A 19,132-nucleotide genomic window follows, 5' to 3' on the forward strand; every position below is an offset into this window, starting at 1 on the left:
TAAAATATGTCCATATGTACTTGTATATGAGTTTTTGTCTTCGTAGGATACCGTTAACCTATTCGCAGGTATGGCCAAAAAAAATATTTTTTTTTAACGGCTGTTTCAAAACTCCATTTTCAAATTTTTAAAAATTTTGTTAAACAAATTTCAGATTTTTTCGACCATCACATTGGGGTTTATTGAGATCAAAATAGGGAATAAAAATATGAAAAAATTATGTCAATACCTCTTACAGTTTTTCCGTACCTGCGATTTAAATTTTGCGTTTTTCAAGAAAAAATAATTTTTTGTCCATATTTAGGCGAATGAGTCCAATTTCCTTACTGTTATAAATTTTAAGTAAAACCTATTCATAATATTATAGTCCTTGTAATTTTAAATATGTTGTGAAAGTTTTACTAAAATCGGAAAACGATAACCTTTGAATCGCAAAGGTCAATGGTAAAATTTTTCAATATTTGGAATTTCTAATGAAAAGATAGCGAAATGTTATATATTTTTGTGCCGATTTTCATGAAACTTGAGGAAAATATATATTGGGGTCTAGCATTTACAACAACAGTGCAAAAATGAATTTTAACCTTTAAGAGGACTTGGGGTCAAAATGGTTGTGTTTTGTGTGATTTTAAAAGTTGAGGGTAATTTGGACCCCAAGTGCTGCTAAGGGTTAATTTCCATTTTTGTGGTTTTATTTTAAATTCTTGACTTTATGTTATATTTTCCTTAAGTTACATTAAAATCGGCCCAAAAATATATAACATTTCGCTATCTTTTCATTAGAAATTCCAAATATTGAAAAATTTGACCTTTGACCTTCGCGATTCAAAGGTTATCGTTTTCCGATTTATTAAAACTTTCAGAACATATTTAAAATTACAAGGACTATAATATTATGAATAGGTTTTACTTAAAATTTATAACAGTAAGGAAATTGGACTCATTCGCCTAAATATGGACAAAAAATTATTATTTCTTGAAAAACGCAAAATTTAAGTCGCAGGTACGGGAAAACTGTAAGAGGTATTGACATAATTTTTTCATATTTTTATTCCCTATTTTGATCTCAATAAACCCCAATGTGATGATCGAAAAAATCTGAAATTTGTTTAACAAAATTTTTAAAAATTTGAAAATGGAGTTTTGAAACAGCCGTTAAAAAAATTATTTTTTTTGGCCATACCTGCGAATAGGTTAACGGTATCCTACGAAGACAAAAACTCATATACAAGTACATATGGACATATTTTAAGTAGAAATGAGCTTTTATTTTAATTTTTCTCGAAATTTCTTAATTTTTTTTCTAAATTTTTTGTTCAAGTGGCCTGAAACACGTTAATGGTCTGGCGAATTTGTAATAACTTTAACATTTTTTAATCAAATTTTGTCATTTATATCTCATTACAACGATAATTACGTACATATTTCGATTCTTTTGCATTCAATTGCAAAAGTATTTATTTAGTAGCAAAATTTTTTCAAAAACTGAAAAATTTGCATTATTCTCTAATTTTGGCGATAATACAGTTTTTGGGTCATTTTGAACCAAAGGAGATACAGGGTTAATTTCCAAAACTTTTTTTTTAATGTAATATTCATTAATATAAATAAATCTACATATTTCTAGAAAACAATGCAGAAAGTTAACGAGTTTCACCTATTTATTCCATATTAACAGTAAAATTTTGCATATATCCGAACTTTGACCTCGATGCGCGTCCAGAAATCGTTGCCCGATTTGGCTCAAATTTTCAGCACTTAACATTTAGGCCTAGTGTCACAATATTCCAACCGGCACTCTTCAAAATTTTAACAAAAATTTTTTTCCATACAACTGATTGTCACTCTAATATGTATGTATGCAATTCAACACGCACTTGCACCATCACATAATATTTTTATTATTTTTTTAAACACTTTTATAACATTTAAATAACCGAAACGTGTATATTTTGCACAAACGAAAAAAATATTTTTTTAATTTTTTAGGAGGTGAAATAAAAACTAAAAAATACACATTTGTAAAATTTCGTATTGGAAATAAATACAAAAGTTCAAATAAACTTAACTTTTGCAGAAATTATGGAATAAAAAGCGGAAAAATCTATTTATAAAACCTTTCCAGATCAAATATAATTCAAATAATTCGAGAATTGTTTGAATTTTTAAATTTAATTTTAATAAAATTTTGTTATAATTTTTAAGGTCGCTTTTTTACAAGTCTGTGTGTTTGATGAGTATGGTGAAAGTGGTTTGAAAACCAATACATATGAATAAAATGATACCAATACATCCAAAGAGTTAGTTTTTTTTTACAACCGACTTAGGTTTTTTTGACAGCGTTTCACTTCTTGTTAATATTCTTTGGGTATGTATCAAAGTATACCAAGTAGTCCGACTCTCAATTTTTTTAAAATTACTCTCTCACATATACAGGTACCATGTGAGTTCAGAGAAATGTTAACCAATGAAATGCCTTGAAATTTTAACTTTTAAATTTTGATAAAAATAAAGTTTTTTACACATTATTACACTAACACAAGTTATTCTTTATTTTTTTTGAAACACTTTTTGCACATTTTCATTGTTAAAACGTTTCTATTTTCCACAAATCAAGAAAAAATATTTTTGGAATTTCTGACATGTAATTTTTTGTTATTGTAGAATTTAAATTATAAGACAGAGTTCCAATTTTTGGTATTGAAAATTCATATAAATTAAAATTTAAAACATTTTTATAGAACTCTGTTGCCTGGAGAAAATTTAAAAGGTATCAACACATGTGTAATTTTGTTACTAACACATGTATAGAGTTAGGCACTTTTTCACTAATACATGCTTATAGTTAGGTACTGCTGTCAAAGAGTTGGACTACTTGTTATACTTTGGTATGTATATAAGATTCGGCACAGCCGAATATATCTCTCTTACTTGTTTTATTTGACATATACTACATTTGTTTTTAGGCCAATAAAAGAATAATTAAGAAAATCGGGAAATATTTGGACCCGCTGTTATCACAAAAACTGGAGTAGGGTGGTTATATAGAAATTCAAACTTTCAGATACTACACAAAGACTTTGTAAGCGATACGGTCAACGTTAGAGTAGGTGTAAAGCAGAGTTGCGTCTTATCACCTTTACTCTTCAAAGCATTCTTGGATATCGTAATGAGGAACACAATGTATAACTGAAGAGGGATCCGACACAAAGAAAATTTGAAAAGGATTGAAATCGAAGCTTCAATGGCAGGCCTTAGAACAAATATTCCAAAATCAAAGGTATTGAGAATTTGGGCAGCTAACAAGTGTCCATCTCTCTCCATTACCACAAATTCGTGCATTAAGTCTGTGCTATTATAGGACGTGAAACATGAAACACAGCTACGGGAGATCTCAATACTTCCAAGTTTTTATCAGATGTCTCAGAAGAATACTGCGAATCTTTTGACCCAACACTATTTCGAATAACCAAATCTAAACCAGCACACAACAGATACCACTAAAAGTTAAAATAGATATATGACGTCGTCCACTTGATGATATCACCCGCAGTGCCATAGACTGGAACCCTCAGGGAAAAGGACGCCCGGCTCAGACTTGGCGCAGCCAACTAACTCTCAAAGTTACCAAAACAGGGAAAAGCTGGAGTGAAATCAAGAACTTAGCATCAAACAAAAAAAACTGGGGAAAATTCGTTGAGTAGTGCTCGACGAGGAGATTCTATACACATATGTAAGTTTTTTTTAATATCGGAGCACAAACGAAAATAGTATCGTTTTAAAAATTTAACATACCCGAGGTGTCCAACTTTGGGGACACATGGAAGCGCCCTTTATGAGCCCATGAGGTTCAAATTCAAAACTTAAACTTAACACTTCCTCTTTGCCCATGTCAAATCAGACCAACCGTTTAGAAATTGCAGATTTATTTCCCTCTTTTTTTCTATACCAATATCGAACGTCAGTGTTGACAGAGTTCGTGTCGACCCTACATCATTTCTTATTTGATGCTCATAGTACTGGTATGGTACTCTTAAAGTTCGGTATAGATCATCAATAATCCATCTGCTGCCCTAACGTTGACCTGTCTTTTTGTAGGATGGTGGCATGACTACCTAGTGCCAGGGAGATGTTAAGGATCACAGCTCCATCTTACAAAAATTATGTAAGCCAATCTTGGGGAATCGCACGATCTTAATGTCGAAGCATTTGATTAATAGAAATACAGCCTAGTCTCTGCGTTGTCTCTTATAAAAATGTGTTTTAGTGTATACCGCTCTCCACAAGACAATAGTACCATAGGTAAGACTGCTATGGTTTAAGATCCCATTCTCTTCCCAACGTTTTTTTACAGGTATAAAAGCTACATAATGCCTTCCGCATTCGACTCACAGCATCACGTTTTCACGAGAGTTTAGAGTCCCGAAAAACGTCAAAAATTCTATAATGATACTTTCCAATCGTGAAGGTACTACCTGTCGATTGTCGAACAAATAATTCATCAACAACGTGTCACTGTTTGATGCGGATTTCGGGATCATGGCATAATTGGATCATATCTTTTCCAAAATCAGGTTAATCAAGCAGAGACTGTTACTGGTGCTCAATATCGCGACATGATAACAAAGTTCTTTCTATTTAAATTAGGAGTTATTGAAGTGGACGACATGTGGTTTCAAGAAGACTGTGCCACAATCCATACAGCCCGTGAAAAAATTAAATTAGTGTATAAGACATTTCCTGATCGTATACTCTCTCGTTTGGGTGATCAGAATTAGCTTCCTACATCGTGTGTTTTAACAGCATTGAATTTATTTCTATGAAGTTATTTGAATACTAAAGTCTATACCACAACCACAAATGCTATAAAGAAGGAAATTCAGCGTCCCATCAATATTCTGGATGTAATGGAGTCTGTATTATCTGTTGTGGATTGGTCTCAATCTTTATGTGGTAATTTTGATTATTAACAAACCCGTTAAGCCAAAAATAAGCCTCATTGCTGAACACAATTTTGCGATAGAAAAGTCGTCTTAAGTTGTGCGAATCGATCACTGATTTTCAAAGTAAATTTAGATAATTTGGTAGCGTTGTTCAAGCGTCAATGTATTCATGATGATTTGCCAGTGTATACTGATCATTAATGTCAAAAAGTGAGCGCGGTATGACAGTTAACCGTTTCGTTTGTTTTATCAGGCTTAAAAATCACCCTTTATATATGTTTGTCTATAACTTCAAATCGATTAAAATTTTAAAATTCCAAAAATGCACAGCTTCTATCGATTTTGGAAAAAATTTAAATTTTTTATAAAAACGTTTTGAAACGTTTACAAAATAACTGGGTTACTTACTTAGCGCGTATGTATTTTGTGTAGCACTGTGTTAATTTTAGCCTGTCTAGCACGACTTATTTCCCTTGACTGCACTCTTAACAATGTGCTCGACTTGTACTATATTTTCCTTAATTATTATTATTATTACGATTTTATTCAACAACAATTTTCCTACAACAATTTAACAATTTTATGGCAGCAGTCTAATAGTATATTACTGCTGACGCCTTTAGTTATCCAGATGACGTCCCACTGTAAGTGTAGTTTGACGCCCTTAACTGTCAAACACTGGCCTCCTGCCGTTCCGTTGTTATTGCATTACATTAATACTCTGTTGCATATAGTGAGTGAGTGGGTGGGTGGTTGGTTGGCTGCTGTTGTGGGTGTAGTATTTACAACATTAACTTTTAACTAATTTGTTGTTGTTCATAAACAAGCTACAGTTACTAAGTGTTACGTTTACTGATAGTACAAGTGATGATTCTAGGTGGGTGGTCGTAGACGCTGTCGCCATTAACCTTATTTTAGCTTTGAAACCAATATGATTGCAATACAACGCACTTATTTAATAGTCACAGTCTAGTTAATAAGTATGTTCCCTCACGCTTCCTCTTATTTGTTAATTGTTATCAGGATGGGTAAGTTATGATTTTGAAATGGTAATGAGCTCTAATGGAAACAGTACACTTGGTCTTATTTTAATTTAGTTTTATTTAAATCGTAGGGACTTGAGTTTTCTGAGTATATCGCAATAAAAAGGTAGGACTTTTTCATTTTTTTTTTAAAAATTTAAATCACTAGTTTTTCGAAAATAGAAAAAAATAAAAGTGCAAATTTCCAAATGACTCCAAAGAGTATGTGTCTATTATTCCTATATTAATAACAGTTTTAAAGCCCCATTTTATAAAGCGTAACGACAAACCTTTAAACTACCAATTTTATGTTTGACTATCTCATCAACGTGTGTTGTTTTCACATTAAGTGTCCTTCAATGGATGTATAGATCGACAAACAAAAGTTCCTGAATTTAACGTCATTTTATGGAAGAAAGTGAATGTCAAAATACTTGAAAAAACAATAAGAAAGTGCATGTTTTTTCTGAACTTGTAACTTTTAGCATGAAATCATATTTGACTAAATTTGCTGTATAATTTTGTGCGTATGATTAATATTTATTGTAGTAGAAAATATAAATATTACTCATACGCTCAGTGAAAGAAATTTGAAAAGATTCCATGAATGTGAACGATTTCTGCTAAACACCTCGTCCGAATAAATTACAATGATTTGGGAAATTGTAGAACAGAATATAAGTTTTTCGAATATTTTACTTGAAAATAGAATTTTGGAATACAAAATGGTCAAAGATTACAACCTTGAGTGTTGAAAACTTTAGAGATTTAGGCCCTAATTTTGTAAATCACGTCACCAAAGTGATATTTATGAAAAGTTTAAAGTTTTCAGCCATACAGATATAAACTAATGTACAGTATTATTTTGGGAAGTACAAATAATTTGAACTACAATTGAATCTGGTTTGGGACAATACTAATATCCACGATTGAAGCTTATCTGGGATTTTTAGAAATATTTTAATTAAAACTGAAAAATACTCCATATTGAAGCTAGTTTCGACCATTAATAGTACCTACAATTGAAGCTAATTTAGGATAATAAAAATGCGCACGATTGAAGACCAATTGGGACTTTTAAAAGACTTTCGATTGAAGATAGATAGAAACAATAAAAGGACCCAGAACTGAAGCTAATTTGGGACAATAAATATACCCACAATTAAAGCTAGTTTAGGACAATAAAACTAATCTCGATAGAAGTTAATCTGGAACATTGAAAATATGAAAACTAAAGTAATTTATAGGTCGATCATTTCTTGCAAATCCAAGTTTTTTAACAAAATTTCCAGAAATTGTTTAATGTTCGCCCATAACCATGGACAGAGAATAGTCTTATATTCTGCCTAAGCAAAAAATCGATTTAAAATTAATGTCGTTCGAATTCGTAGAAAAAGTTAATACTACGAAATGTGTTCACGTCACATTCACTCTAAGGAAGAGTTAGTTGCTCTTCAAAACATATTAATAATATCAGGATAACAATGTAAGCCACCTCGGTATCCATTTCGACCTAACAGGAACCCACCCGATTTGCCGTTCTCAAAAAAATATGGGTTACAAAAATTAATATTTATTTATCATACATAAGTATCATTAATATCTTAAATTAATTTATACATTTATGATAAGAAAAAGGCACAATTTTCCTTCTCATGACATAAAACTCTCTACCGCTTGCATTTCAAACAACAAAGAAATATCCACAAATTCAACATCATCCAGTAAAATTTCACACTGAAGAGTGTTTCATGGAAAAGAATGTACTTTCCTGTATATGCTGCTTTTTGGATGTATTATATTGTTAAAATTCCTGTAAAATTCAATGCGTATGATTAATATTTATTGTAGGAAAAATATAAATATTACTCATACGCTGTGTAAAAGATATTCTTAAAAATTCCATGAATTTATGCACATTCGAGGTAGTAATATTTGACTAATGCCCGAAACTTCAGCAAATAGATATCGACGGTGTAAAATACCCACCAGATAAATTTACCTAAAAGGTAACTTGACATTAATTTCAAATCAATATCTACGGGTAAAAATTACCAAATATTTTTACACCACAAGTAACTAAGCCCTGATAGATATCTATTTGTTGAAATTACGGGCATAACTATAGCTTACCTAGCATACCAACAATCAATTTACTATTTAGATTTTCGAAAAGTTTACGTCCTGCTCTACAATTTCTAACAAGAAATAATATTCATGGAATTTTTAAGAATTTCTTTTACACAGCGTATGAATAATATTTATAATTTTCCTACAGTAAATATCAATCATACGCATTGAATTTTACAGAAAATTTAATAAAATAATTCATCAAAAAAGCATCATGAGCAGGAAAGAACATTTTCATTCCATGAAACAGTCACCAATGTGAAATTATACTGGAGCCTTTGAATTTGTGAATATTTCTTTGTTGTTTGAAATGCAAGCGGTAGACATGTTTTATGTCATGAGAAGGAAAATTGTGCCTTTTTCTTATCATAAATGTATAAATTAATTTAAAAATTTAAGATATTAATGATACTTTTCTATCTATCTAAATCGGCCACACCGATTTAGACAATTTTTTTTAAAATGTTGGTCATAGTCCAACTAAGGTTTTTACGGATTGAAGAATTGACCACACCCACTTTTACGCCCACTTTTTTCGATTGTGGGAAACGGGTTCACAGATTTGGCTAAATTTTTTGTTTAAATGATTCGATTACTTATAAAAAACTCAAAATATCTAAATTCGATAATAACATGACCAATAAGCGTTTAATTAAGAAAAGGACCTCGATCTGTGATCACTCATATTTCTGACCAAAAATCGATTTTTTATATAAAAAATCAAATATCAATACATATATATATAAAAAAATTGCGTAAGTTTTTATAAAAAGTTTCGCCTTATTTTTTATTTGTTAGGTAATTTTTCATATTCAACAATAGTTAAATTAATTTTTTTCTACGAAAAGCAATTCTTTTTTGCACAGTGTTTTAAAGACATCTTTATATGGGAAAAAATGAGATATTACTTGTTAAAATCGGTTTATATTTGCAAAAGTTATTAAACTTTTTTGAAAAAAGTTCGAAAAAATTTACCTTGAAAATTCAAAATTTTACAAATATTTTTTTTTTTCTACAGTTTTTTGTTTATTGTTTTTCTTTTAGATATTCTTAACAAAAACAATACTTATCACTTACAAATGTATCAAAAAATGCACGCCATTTTAAAGCGTAATCAGTTTTCTTTCCAAACCCGTTAAAAAATTTAAAGTCGGACAAAAACTGACTAAGCTACAGGTCGATAAGTCGACGAATATCACTAAAAACTGTTTTTTCAGAAAAACTTGTGTATTTGAGGGTGTTTCTGAAATTTTTAGAGACAATTTGTAGTGTGCTCAGCAAGACCTATAACCCACACTAGGCCGTTTTCCAAGTTTTTTTCCATCGTAGCACCGTGTTATTATTTGTTTTATTAAACTTTTTTTTTTTGTCCAAAAAAATAAAACTTTTATTTTTGGTCAAAAAATAAAAAAGCAAAAAAATTTCGGAATTTACAATGGATTTTTGAGGGGTATATCATTCATCACTTAGTTATTGAACATTATAGTGTCAACAACAAAGAATTTTTTTTGTTTCGAAAATGTCGAATTTTGTGCCAACAAAGCGTCATATGCCGGAAGTTTTGCTTTACTTCCTTTATTTCTTGTTTTAATTTATTCTATTATATGTGTTAAAACACTGTTGTGCACCCACTTATCAACATATTAAATATTGCTGTAGTTGACGTCGTCTAGGCTTAACAAAAAACAGCAATTACAACTATAGTTATTAATGTTGTTGCTAATAGCGTTAATATTGTGGTAACTATTACCAGCATCATAATAATCATCATTATCACAACATCCTTTATACACGTTAATGTCGGGGTAACGCTGTAGTTATCGTTGTGTTTATTAAACTTAATAAAGTTATTATGTTTTTTTTTTAAATGTTAAATGGAGACTAGTAATACAAAACAACAACAGTATTGTTTTTTTTGCTGTTTTGTTATTGTTATAGTTACAACCAACCTCAACAAGTGAGTAACCGAGTGTAGAAAGATTGTTGGTGATGTTACTTTACTGTTGCTGTCACTGTTTCATAAATATCAATAACCTTATTAACATTTCTTAACATGACTTGTTGCTTTTACTAGCACAATGCGTTGTTAACTCATATAATGTTAGAAATTGCTTATAGTTTTTAAACATTTAATAACGTTTTTGAAATCATTTTCGGAATCTGCTTAAAATTAAAAAAATGTCAACTAAAAACTCAAGCATATGTTAAAATAAAATAGTCAATTTGTGGCTACTCTCAATTTACTAACACCACCCTTCACATTCACTTTAACTCACTCCCATTTCACTTTAAATGCATGAAAGTGAGTGAAAGTCTATAGGTATAATTGAGTGCTTAAGTGCGTGTTGTTATATCTGCAAGTGTCCCAAACTGCCCTGCAGTCTATGGGATTTGTTAAACATAAATTAAGGACAAGTCTAATTAACCACTAATATAATTGCTTGACTCTTGACTAGAGAATTAAACATGGAAATATCATTGGGATTAGGTCAACAAAAAGAAAAAAAATCGTTAGACACGAATTGGATGATATACGTATGAAACTATAAATTAAATGGAGAAAAACTGCATTTTCAGTTTTTCATTTCGTAATCCTCTATCCTTTTTAAAGGACTTCAAAGTTTTAAAGAAAAATCAAGTAATGCAAATTTAAAATATTATTTAACACTTAAGTAATGAAGATAGAAGGATGACATTTTGGTATGTGATATTCAATATTTGGATCTTTAACTCACTATTTAAAAAAAAAAAATTCTTGGAAATCTAAAAGGATATTTAAGGAGAAAAATTTTAAAGTTCATTTTTGACATATTTTTATCCTTACAGGATAAAATAAAATTAATACGAAATATTTTACAACACTTCTTGATCATTTGACACCAAATTTGACATAGTAGGATGATCAGAAGTATTTTAAAATTTTTTTTTAAAAATTTACTCCTCTAAAAATTTCAAGTGTTTTTAAAAGGAAACAGTATCTCGAAATTTCTCCATTTAATTTATAGTTTCAGACGTATATCATCCGATTCATGTCTAATATTGAGAGTCGTACGGTGTAACAGTTTAATATCTTTAAATTTTAAATAAATTTATACATTTATGATAAGAATATAAACAATCTTTATTATCATGATATAAAACGAGTCTACCGTTTGCATTTCAAACGAAAATGAAATTCCCACGCAAATTCAATCCAGTAAAATTTCACATTGTATTTCATGGAATAAGAATGTTCTTTCCTGCACATTTCGCTTTTTGCATGAATTATTTTGTTAAATTTCCTTTAAAATTCAGTGCGTATGATTATTATTTTTGGTAGGAAAAATATAAATATTATTACTCATACGCTGTGTAAAAGAAATTTTTCAAAATTCCATGAATGTTATTTTTCTGCTAAACTTCATGTCCGATTAAAATGAAATGTGTAGGGAAATTGTAGAGCAGAACCTAAGATTTTCGAAAATGTAAATAGTAAGTAGACTGCTGGAATGCTAGGTGAGCTATAGTTTCGACTTTTCGACTTTTTTCCAGCAAAAAGTCGATTATTCGACTTATAGAACCCTAGAGATGGTGTCTCACCTATTCTGCCAATGTCCAGCTCTGAAAAACCTAAGGGAACACATCCTCGGAATCCCATTCATATCATTCCTGGATGAGATATCAATTAGATGAATATCTACTCTTTCATCAGGAAATCTGGTTGGTTTAACTCGGAGACAACGGAAGTATTATAAATACCCTGTTGTTTACCACGTATCCTACAAAATAACATATAAGTTCAAAAAATACTCCATCTATTGTAAGTGGGATCCAGTAAGAGCTAACTATGGAGTATTGCAAATTAATAGTTGGCAATTGCTACTTTCAAAACTGCCGAGTTATGTAGTTATAATTTTTTTAACCATAAATTCTCTATTCGGATTGTTCTGTTTGTCATTGTCATGAATAATTTGTAGTTGTTGACAAAAAATAAAAAGAAAAAAAAAATATTTTCATATTTCTCATGAGTGTGGGAGTAATCTTTGAGAATTACATACACCATGATGTAAAAGTATGTATGCTGACACACGTACATACATACATATATACATACAAATTCTAAGTATATAAGTGTAAAAAAAAATCTACTTTTGTTTGCATTACTTACCATATTTTTCATGCATTTCCTTCCGTTTCTGTTGTGTGTGTTTTTGCTATTTTTAGCTGTTATTTTCTTTTTTTTACTATTATTAATGTGGCGTTTTCTTTTAACCTTACTCTTGTCGTTCGGCATTAATTTATGGTTGTAGGAAAATTTATTCATTTGTTGTCGCTATTTTTAGATTTGCTGCCATATGTTTTCGTTAATCTGCAAGAAAATTACAAAAATAGCTAAATTACTTAATAGAGTCAAACTATTTATAAGTCGATTATGCAAATGAACCATAAATAATGATATTTTTATAAAACAAAAAATGTATTGTAGCAAAACCATATGTATCCAACTTAAATCAAAAGGCCCTGCATAGATGGTATATATTGGAAAATCAAAAAAAAAAACACGATTGACACTAGTTTGGGACAATAAATTATAGCAAGTTTAGGACAATAACCTGAAACAAAATTGGGACTTTTAAAATAATTTCAATTGAGGCTTTGAAACTTTGAGAAGACCCACAATTGCAGCTAGCCTTGAACATTAAAAAGAGCAACTATTAAAGCTAATATGGGACTTTTAAAAGACTTTCGATTATAGACAGTTTAACGCCATTACGGGACCATTAAAAATCTTAAATTGAAGATAATTTGGGACAATAAAAATACTCCTGATTACAGTACAATTGTGTCTGTAAAAATAACTTAAATTAAAGCCAATTTGGCACTATCAAAAGGCAGTCGATTAAAACCAATTTAGTAACAAATACCTACTATAGAAACTAATTAGTATCTTTAGAAACCCCTTCAAGTTAAAAATATTTGGGAATTTAAAAACCACTTTTATAAAAACACCAAGGATTTCTGCTAACTTTAGACTATTAAAAATCCTTCTATTGTTAAACTTAGTTCTAGTTCAGTTCTAGTTCAGTTCTAGTTCAGTTCTAGTTCAGTTCTAGTTCAGTTCTAGTTCAGTTCTAGTTCAGTTCTAGTTCAGTTCTAGTTCAGTTCTAGTTCAGTTCTAGTTCAGTTCTAGTTCAGTTCTAGTTCAGTTCTAGTTCAGTTCTAGTTCAGTTCTAGTTCAGTTCTAGTTCAGTTCTAGTTCAGTTCTAGTTCAGTTCTAGTTCAGTTCTAGTTCAGTTCTAGTTCAGTTCTAGTTCAGTTCTAGTTCAGTTCTAGTTCAGTTCTAGTTCAGTTCTAGTTCAGTTCTAGTTCAGTTCTAGTTCAGTTCTAGTTCAGTTCTAGTTCAGTTCTAGTTCAGTTCTAGTTCAGTTCTAGTTCAGTTCTAGTTCAGTTCTAGTTCAGTTCTAGTTCAGTTCTAGTTCAGTACTAGTTCAGTTCTAGTTCAGTTCTAGTTCAGTTCTAGTTCAGTTCTAGTTCAGTTCTAGTTCAGTTCTAGTTCAGTTCTAGTTCAGTTCTAGTTCAGTTCTAGTTCAGTTCTAGTTCAGTTCTAGTTCAGTTCTAGTTCAGTTCTAGTTCAGTTCTAGTTCAGTTCTAGTTCAGTTCTAGTTCAGTTCTAGTTCAGTTCTAGTTCAGTTCTAGTTCAGTTCTAGTTCAGTTCTAGTTCAGTTCTAGTTCAGTTCTAGTTCAGTTCTAGTTCAGTTCTAGTTCAGTTCTAGTTCAGTTCTAGTTCAGTTCTAGTTCAGTTCTAGTTCAGTTCTAGTTCAGTTCTAGTTCAGTTCTAGTTCAGTTCTAGTTCAGTTCTAGTTCAGTTCTAGTTCAGTTCTAGTTCAGTTCTAGTTCAGTTCTAGTTCAGTTCTAGTTCAGTTCTAGTTCAGTTCTAGTTCAGTTCTAGTTCAGTTCTAGTTCAGTTCTAGTTCAGTTCTAGTTCAGTTCTAGTTCAGTTCTAGTTCAGTTCTAGTTCAGTTCTAGTTCAGTTCTAGTTCAGTTCTAGTTCAGTTCTAGTTCTAGTTCAGTTCTAGTTCAGTTCTAGTTCAGTTCTAGTTCAGTTCTAGTTCAGTTCTAGTTCAGTTCTAGTTCAGTTCTAGTTCAGTTCTAGTTCAGTTCTAGTTCAGTTCTAGTTCAGTTCTAGTTCAGTTCTAGTTCAGTTCTAGTTCAGTTCTAGTTCAGTTCTAGTTCAGTTCTAGTTCAGTTCTAGTTCAGTTCTAGTTCAGTTCTAGTTCAGTTCTAGTTCAGTTCTAGTTCAGTTCTAGTTCAGTTCTAGTTCAGTTCTAGTTCAGTTCTAGTTCAGTTCAGTTCTAGTTCAGTTCTAGTTCAGTTCTAGTTCAGTTCTAGTTCAGTTCTAGTTCAGTTCTAGTTCAGTTCTAGATCACTTCTGGTACAAAATTGTTCCCCCCGGACGTATGAGTAATATTTGCATTTCCTCACACAATAAATATTAATCATACGCACTGAATTGCCACTAATTTTCATAAATGTTCAACAATTTATTTTTATATTAAAATCATTTCACTTTACAGCAAATTTAACAAAGCAATTACGTGCAAATATAATAAAAACAACACGTGCTTGAAAAAAATCATGAAATGTCAAATAAAAAAGAAGTACATTTGACAAAAATCATCAACAGCCTGCAAAGAAAACACAATAGTAATTAAAATGACAATAATACAACATGATGAAAATGAAATGGAAAAAAAATTCCACAAGCTAAAAAAATAGCATTACAGACAAAAGAAAAACGGCGTATATAATAAATGAATGAATAACAAGATAACAAAAGGGTTAAAGTCCCACAAAACACAAACGAATAATAGAAAAATAAATAAAGAATTGGTGGTAAAAAACCAAAACTAAAGCGGAAGGCAAAATGTTAAAAATGTTAAATGTAAGAAGAAAATTTAATTAAACCTCGAGCAAAATAAAAACACAGACATTCAAATACTTTATAAAAAACATTTGGTCTTACCACTGAAATTTATTATGTATGTAGGAAAGTGTGAGGTTTTAGCAAAATATTTACGAAAAAGAGAAAACTATGAAAAGTAAAAAAATTATAGAAATACAAATAAAGAATAAAGGAAAATGTAGAATAAAGCTTAATAAAAAATGTTGAAAAATTTAGAAAATAGTATGGCATCTCTTTAAATGAGACACACGTGATGGTGGTGAGTATAATAAATCAAGCATTTACTCACTACAAGAGAACAAACTGTTCCAACAATTGCGTTTTACACAATTATTTTAGTATGAAATGGAGAGTAATTCACCATTTAACTGTTATTTAATATAAGAAAAAACAGTTAAAAACAGAGAGCTAGTTTAGTAGTAAAGAGGGAGACAGAGAGTGATTTACTGTTATTTTGTTGTAACACTTGTTTACACAACAAAGTTGTTGAAAAAAAATCATAAAAATAATGTTTAGACTCAAGATTTATTGACTTTTTTGGATTCACTAGTGCTGCAAATGCTTAATGTAAGCTCTTGGCATCCATCTGAGAAAAAAATGACTGTTTTTCTAAATATTTGCATTCCATCAAGTAATTTTACGAAGGTTTTTGTCCAAATTTTTCTAACATATAACCCTCTGTGCTGCATTATATTCATATAAAATAACACTTTCGCTTATTTTGGCCATGGGCTATAATTTCTGCTTTAAAAAAATATAGTAAAAGCTTTTAAAACTACAACACAGAAAAAATAAACAATAAAAGTTCAAAAGCAACAAGTTACAGGGAGATATTTCTCATCTCTACTGTTTTAAAAACTCCCCATTTGTTTGTAATTTTATTGTAAAAAATATCTATTTTAATGTTATTTTAACATCAACCGGATTTCCGTTTTGCTAAAGAAAACTAATAAACAATATGACAGCAAAACAAAATAACAATATAATTGGTTTATGGTAGATTTATTACTAAGTTTTGTTATATTTTTTTTGCAATGTAATTTATTTAATTATATTTGTAAGAGCTTTTTGTAAACACTTTTTTACATGTGATTTTGCTCAAATAGAAACCAATAAAACACGCATATTTCTAATTGAATTAATTCAGTATTAAATATTTTTCAATACAAAAAAAATATTTAAAAATTTGTTTAAGCTTTTTGTGGCATAATTTAATCAAATTAGTTTAATATTGTTTTTTTTATGGGTTTCATGTAAATTGTTATTAAAGTTAAACTAAATTATATTTTTTATAATAACTAAAGTTTAATGAAGCATGAAAATATTGTTCGCAAAGCGTATGAGTGATATTTTGCCTGTTGCATTTCAATTCATATTAATCATACGTCATTAAGCATTTCGCGGGCAATTTGAATAATTTTGTTAATGACAATTTATTTTTAGTTTAAATAAATAGAATTTAATTAAAAACACTCAGCTACAGAAACAAATTAATCGAGGCTGGTTGAGGAAACAGCTTAGTAGTCCCAAAAAAGCAAAATGGTGAACATTAATATAAAATATTGTAGTAATTCAGTGAGTATGATTAACACGCATTACAGGAAAAAAAATTAATACTAGCTGACCCGACAGACGTTGTCCTGTCCAAGTTAAAAAAAATGCTTGTGTTCGATTTGTGAATTTATGAGAAGAGGTTTGAAAAGGCTAAAAATAGTTAAAAAGAAAAAAAACGTATTATTGAATGGCATAGAACATATAATAAAATATACATAGAAGCGCTACTGAGAGACAAAGAACCTAAGTTTGTTGTCAAAAACCTAAGTCTTGCAACAACAGAATTTTTGTCTGAAAAATGAGTGATCACAGATCGAGCTCCTTTTCTTGATTAAACGCTTATTGGCCAAGTTATTAGCGAATTATTTTGAAGATATTTTGAGTTCGATTTTTGTTAAGAAATATGAGTGATCACAGATCGTGCTACTTTTCTTGATTAAACGCTTATTGGCCAAGTTATTAGCTAATTTAGATATTTTGAGTTTTTATATAAAAAATCGATTTTTGGTCAGAAATATGAGTGATGACAGATCGAGTTCCTTTTCTTGATTAAACGCTTATTGGCCAGGTTATTATCGATTTAAGCTATTGTGAGTTTTTATATAAGTAGTCGAATTTAGCTCTGAAATATGATTGATCAAAGACAGATGTATTTAATAAGTGGGCTGTGCCGAAACTTATATACCCTTCACCAAATTATACTTCAAAATAAAATTTTTAAATATTTTTAGGTAAACAAAATTAATTTTTTTGGAAAATTGTTTTAAAATTTTTTGTTCGAATTATTTAAAAAATTTTTTTTTTAAATTTAAAATTTTTTTTTTTTTATTTTTTTTTAATATTTAGCGAAAAAAGAAACTTTTGGTGAAAAAAAAAATTTCTGTTAAAAAATATTTTTTCCGATTCTGACCCATTGTAGGTCCAACTTACTATGGTCTTATATACGTCATTGCAAAGGTCTTTGAAATATCTATCATTAGATATCCATATTGTCTATATTATTGACTTACTAATCCAGATATATGTCCAAAAATAGGTCAAAAATCGAGGTTGTCCTTGTTTTTTCCTTATATCTCAGCTATTTGCAGACCGCAACCGAGCCGGAAAAATTCCGGAGGTATTAATCGTGTATGTAAGTTATTTGGTGGCTTCGGAAAGTTGATTTCAACAGACAGACAGACGGACATGGCTTAATCGACTCCGCTATCTATAATGATCCAGAATATATATACTTTATAGGGTCGGAAATGAAAAATGTAGAAATTACAAACGGAATGACAAACTTATATACATATACCCTTCTCACGAAGGTGAAGGTTATAAAAATTAACCTAACTATAATAGGTCTTTGGGGCAACAAAAAAACCTCTGATAGAAACTAATTTAAAACAATAAATACACCATTGACGGAAGTTCATTTGTGTCAGGAAAAAGATTCACGATTTAATATAATTTTGGAATTTTTAAAAGACTAATTTGCGACTTGTAAAGGACTGTCGATTGAAGGTAGTTTGGGAGAATAAAAAGTCCCACGATTGAAGCTGACTTAGGCCTATTGAAAGACTTTCGATTAAAGGTAGTTTTTGAGAATAAAAAGACTCACGTTTGGGACATTAAAAAGATTCACGTTTGTAGCAAATTTAGGACTTTTGAAAGAATTTCGATGGAAGTTAATATGGGGCAATAAAAACTTAGGATTTTTTAAAGGCTTTCGATTGAAGATAGATTGGACAAGAGAAGTACACACCATTGAAGCTATTTTGGGGCAACAAAAAGACCCACGATTAAAGCAAATTTAGGACTTTTAAAAGACTTTCGATTGAAGATAGTTTCGGACAATAAAAGATCTCACGATTAAAGCTATTTTGGGACAATAAAAAGACCAACGATTGAAGCAAATTTAGGAGTTAGGTCGGTCAAGCCCGACCATATAATACCCTACACTAAGTAAAAGAGCAAAAACATTTTTCTTTTAAAATTTCACTAATTTATATTTTTGAGTGATTTTCGGAAGTGGGCATGGGTGCTATGACCAATTATGGACCGATCACCATAAAATTAGGTCATGTCATTTATGTCTATATTAAAGTTAACTATGTTGAATTTTGTGTGTATACCAACATTTTTAAGCGATTTATACACGTTAAAGTTATTTTCGGAAGCGGGTCTATATGGGAGCTATGACTAATTATAACATTTATGACCGATAAATTCCAATTTCGGAAGGACATTTGTATGGGGGCTAGGTGAAATAATGGACCGATTTCAGCCAATTTCAATAGGCTTGGTCAGCCAGCCAGACGGACATCGTCTAATCGACTCAGAAAGTGATTCTAAGTCGTGGGTGTTAGACTAATATTTTTTGTCGTTACAAACATCTGCACAAACGCATTATATCCTGCCCACACTGGTGGTGTAGGGTATAAAAAGACCCACGATTGATGCTAATTTAGGATAATGGAGAAAGACGATTGATTGATGCCAAATTACGACTAAAAGAAACACCTGCTGTTAATTTGGGACTTTAAGACAATAAAAAC

General features: G+C 30.3%; 1 protein-coding gene across 1 annotated transcript in view; it reads right to left on the reverse strand.

The window, feature by feature from the left end:
• Positions 1–19,132, reverse strand: part of LOC135950406 (alpha-protein kinase 1-like) — a 246,888-nt gene that overhangs the window by 180,745 nt on the left and 47,011 nt on the right. Inside the window, exon 2 of the mRNA XM_065499951.1 lies at positions 12,243–12,443. Within this exon, the coding sequence (XP_065356023.1) occupies positions 12,243–12,398 (156 nt within the window). The 5' untranslated portion in view covers positions 12,399–12,443. The remainder of the gene's footprint in view (positions 1–12,242; positions 12,444–19,132) is intronic.

This window comes from Calliphora vicina, chromosome 2 (genome assembly GCF_958450345.1).
Source record: "Calliphora vicina chromosome 2, idCalVici1.1, whole genome shotgun sequence".
NCBI classification, from domain to species: domain Eukaryota; kingdom Metazoa; phylum Arthropoda; class Insecta; order Diptera; family Calliphoridae; genus Calliphora; species Calliphora vicina.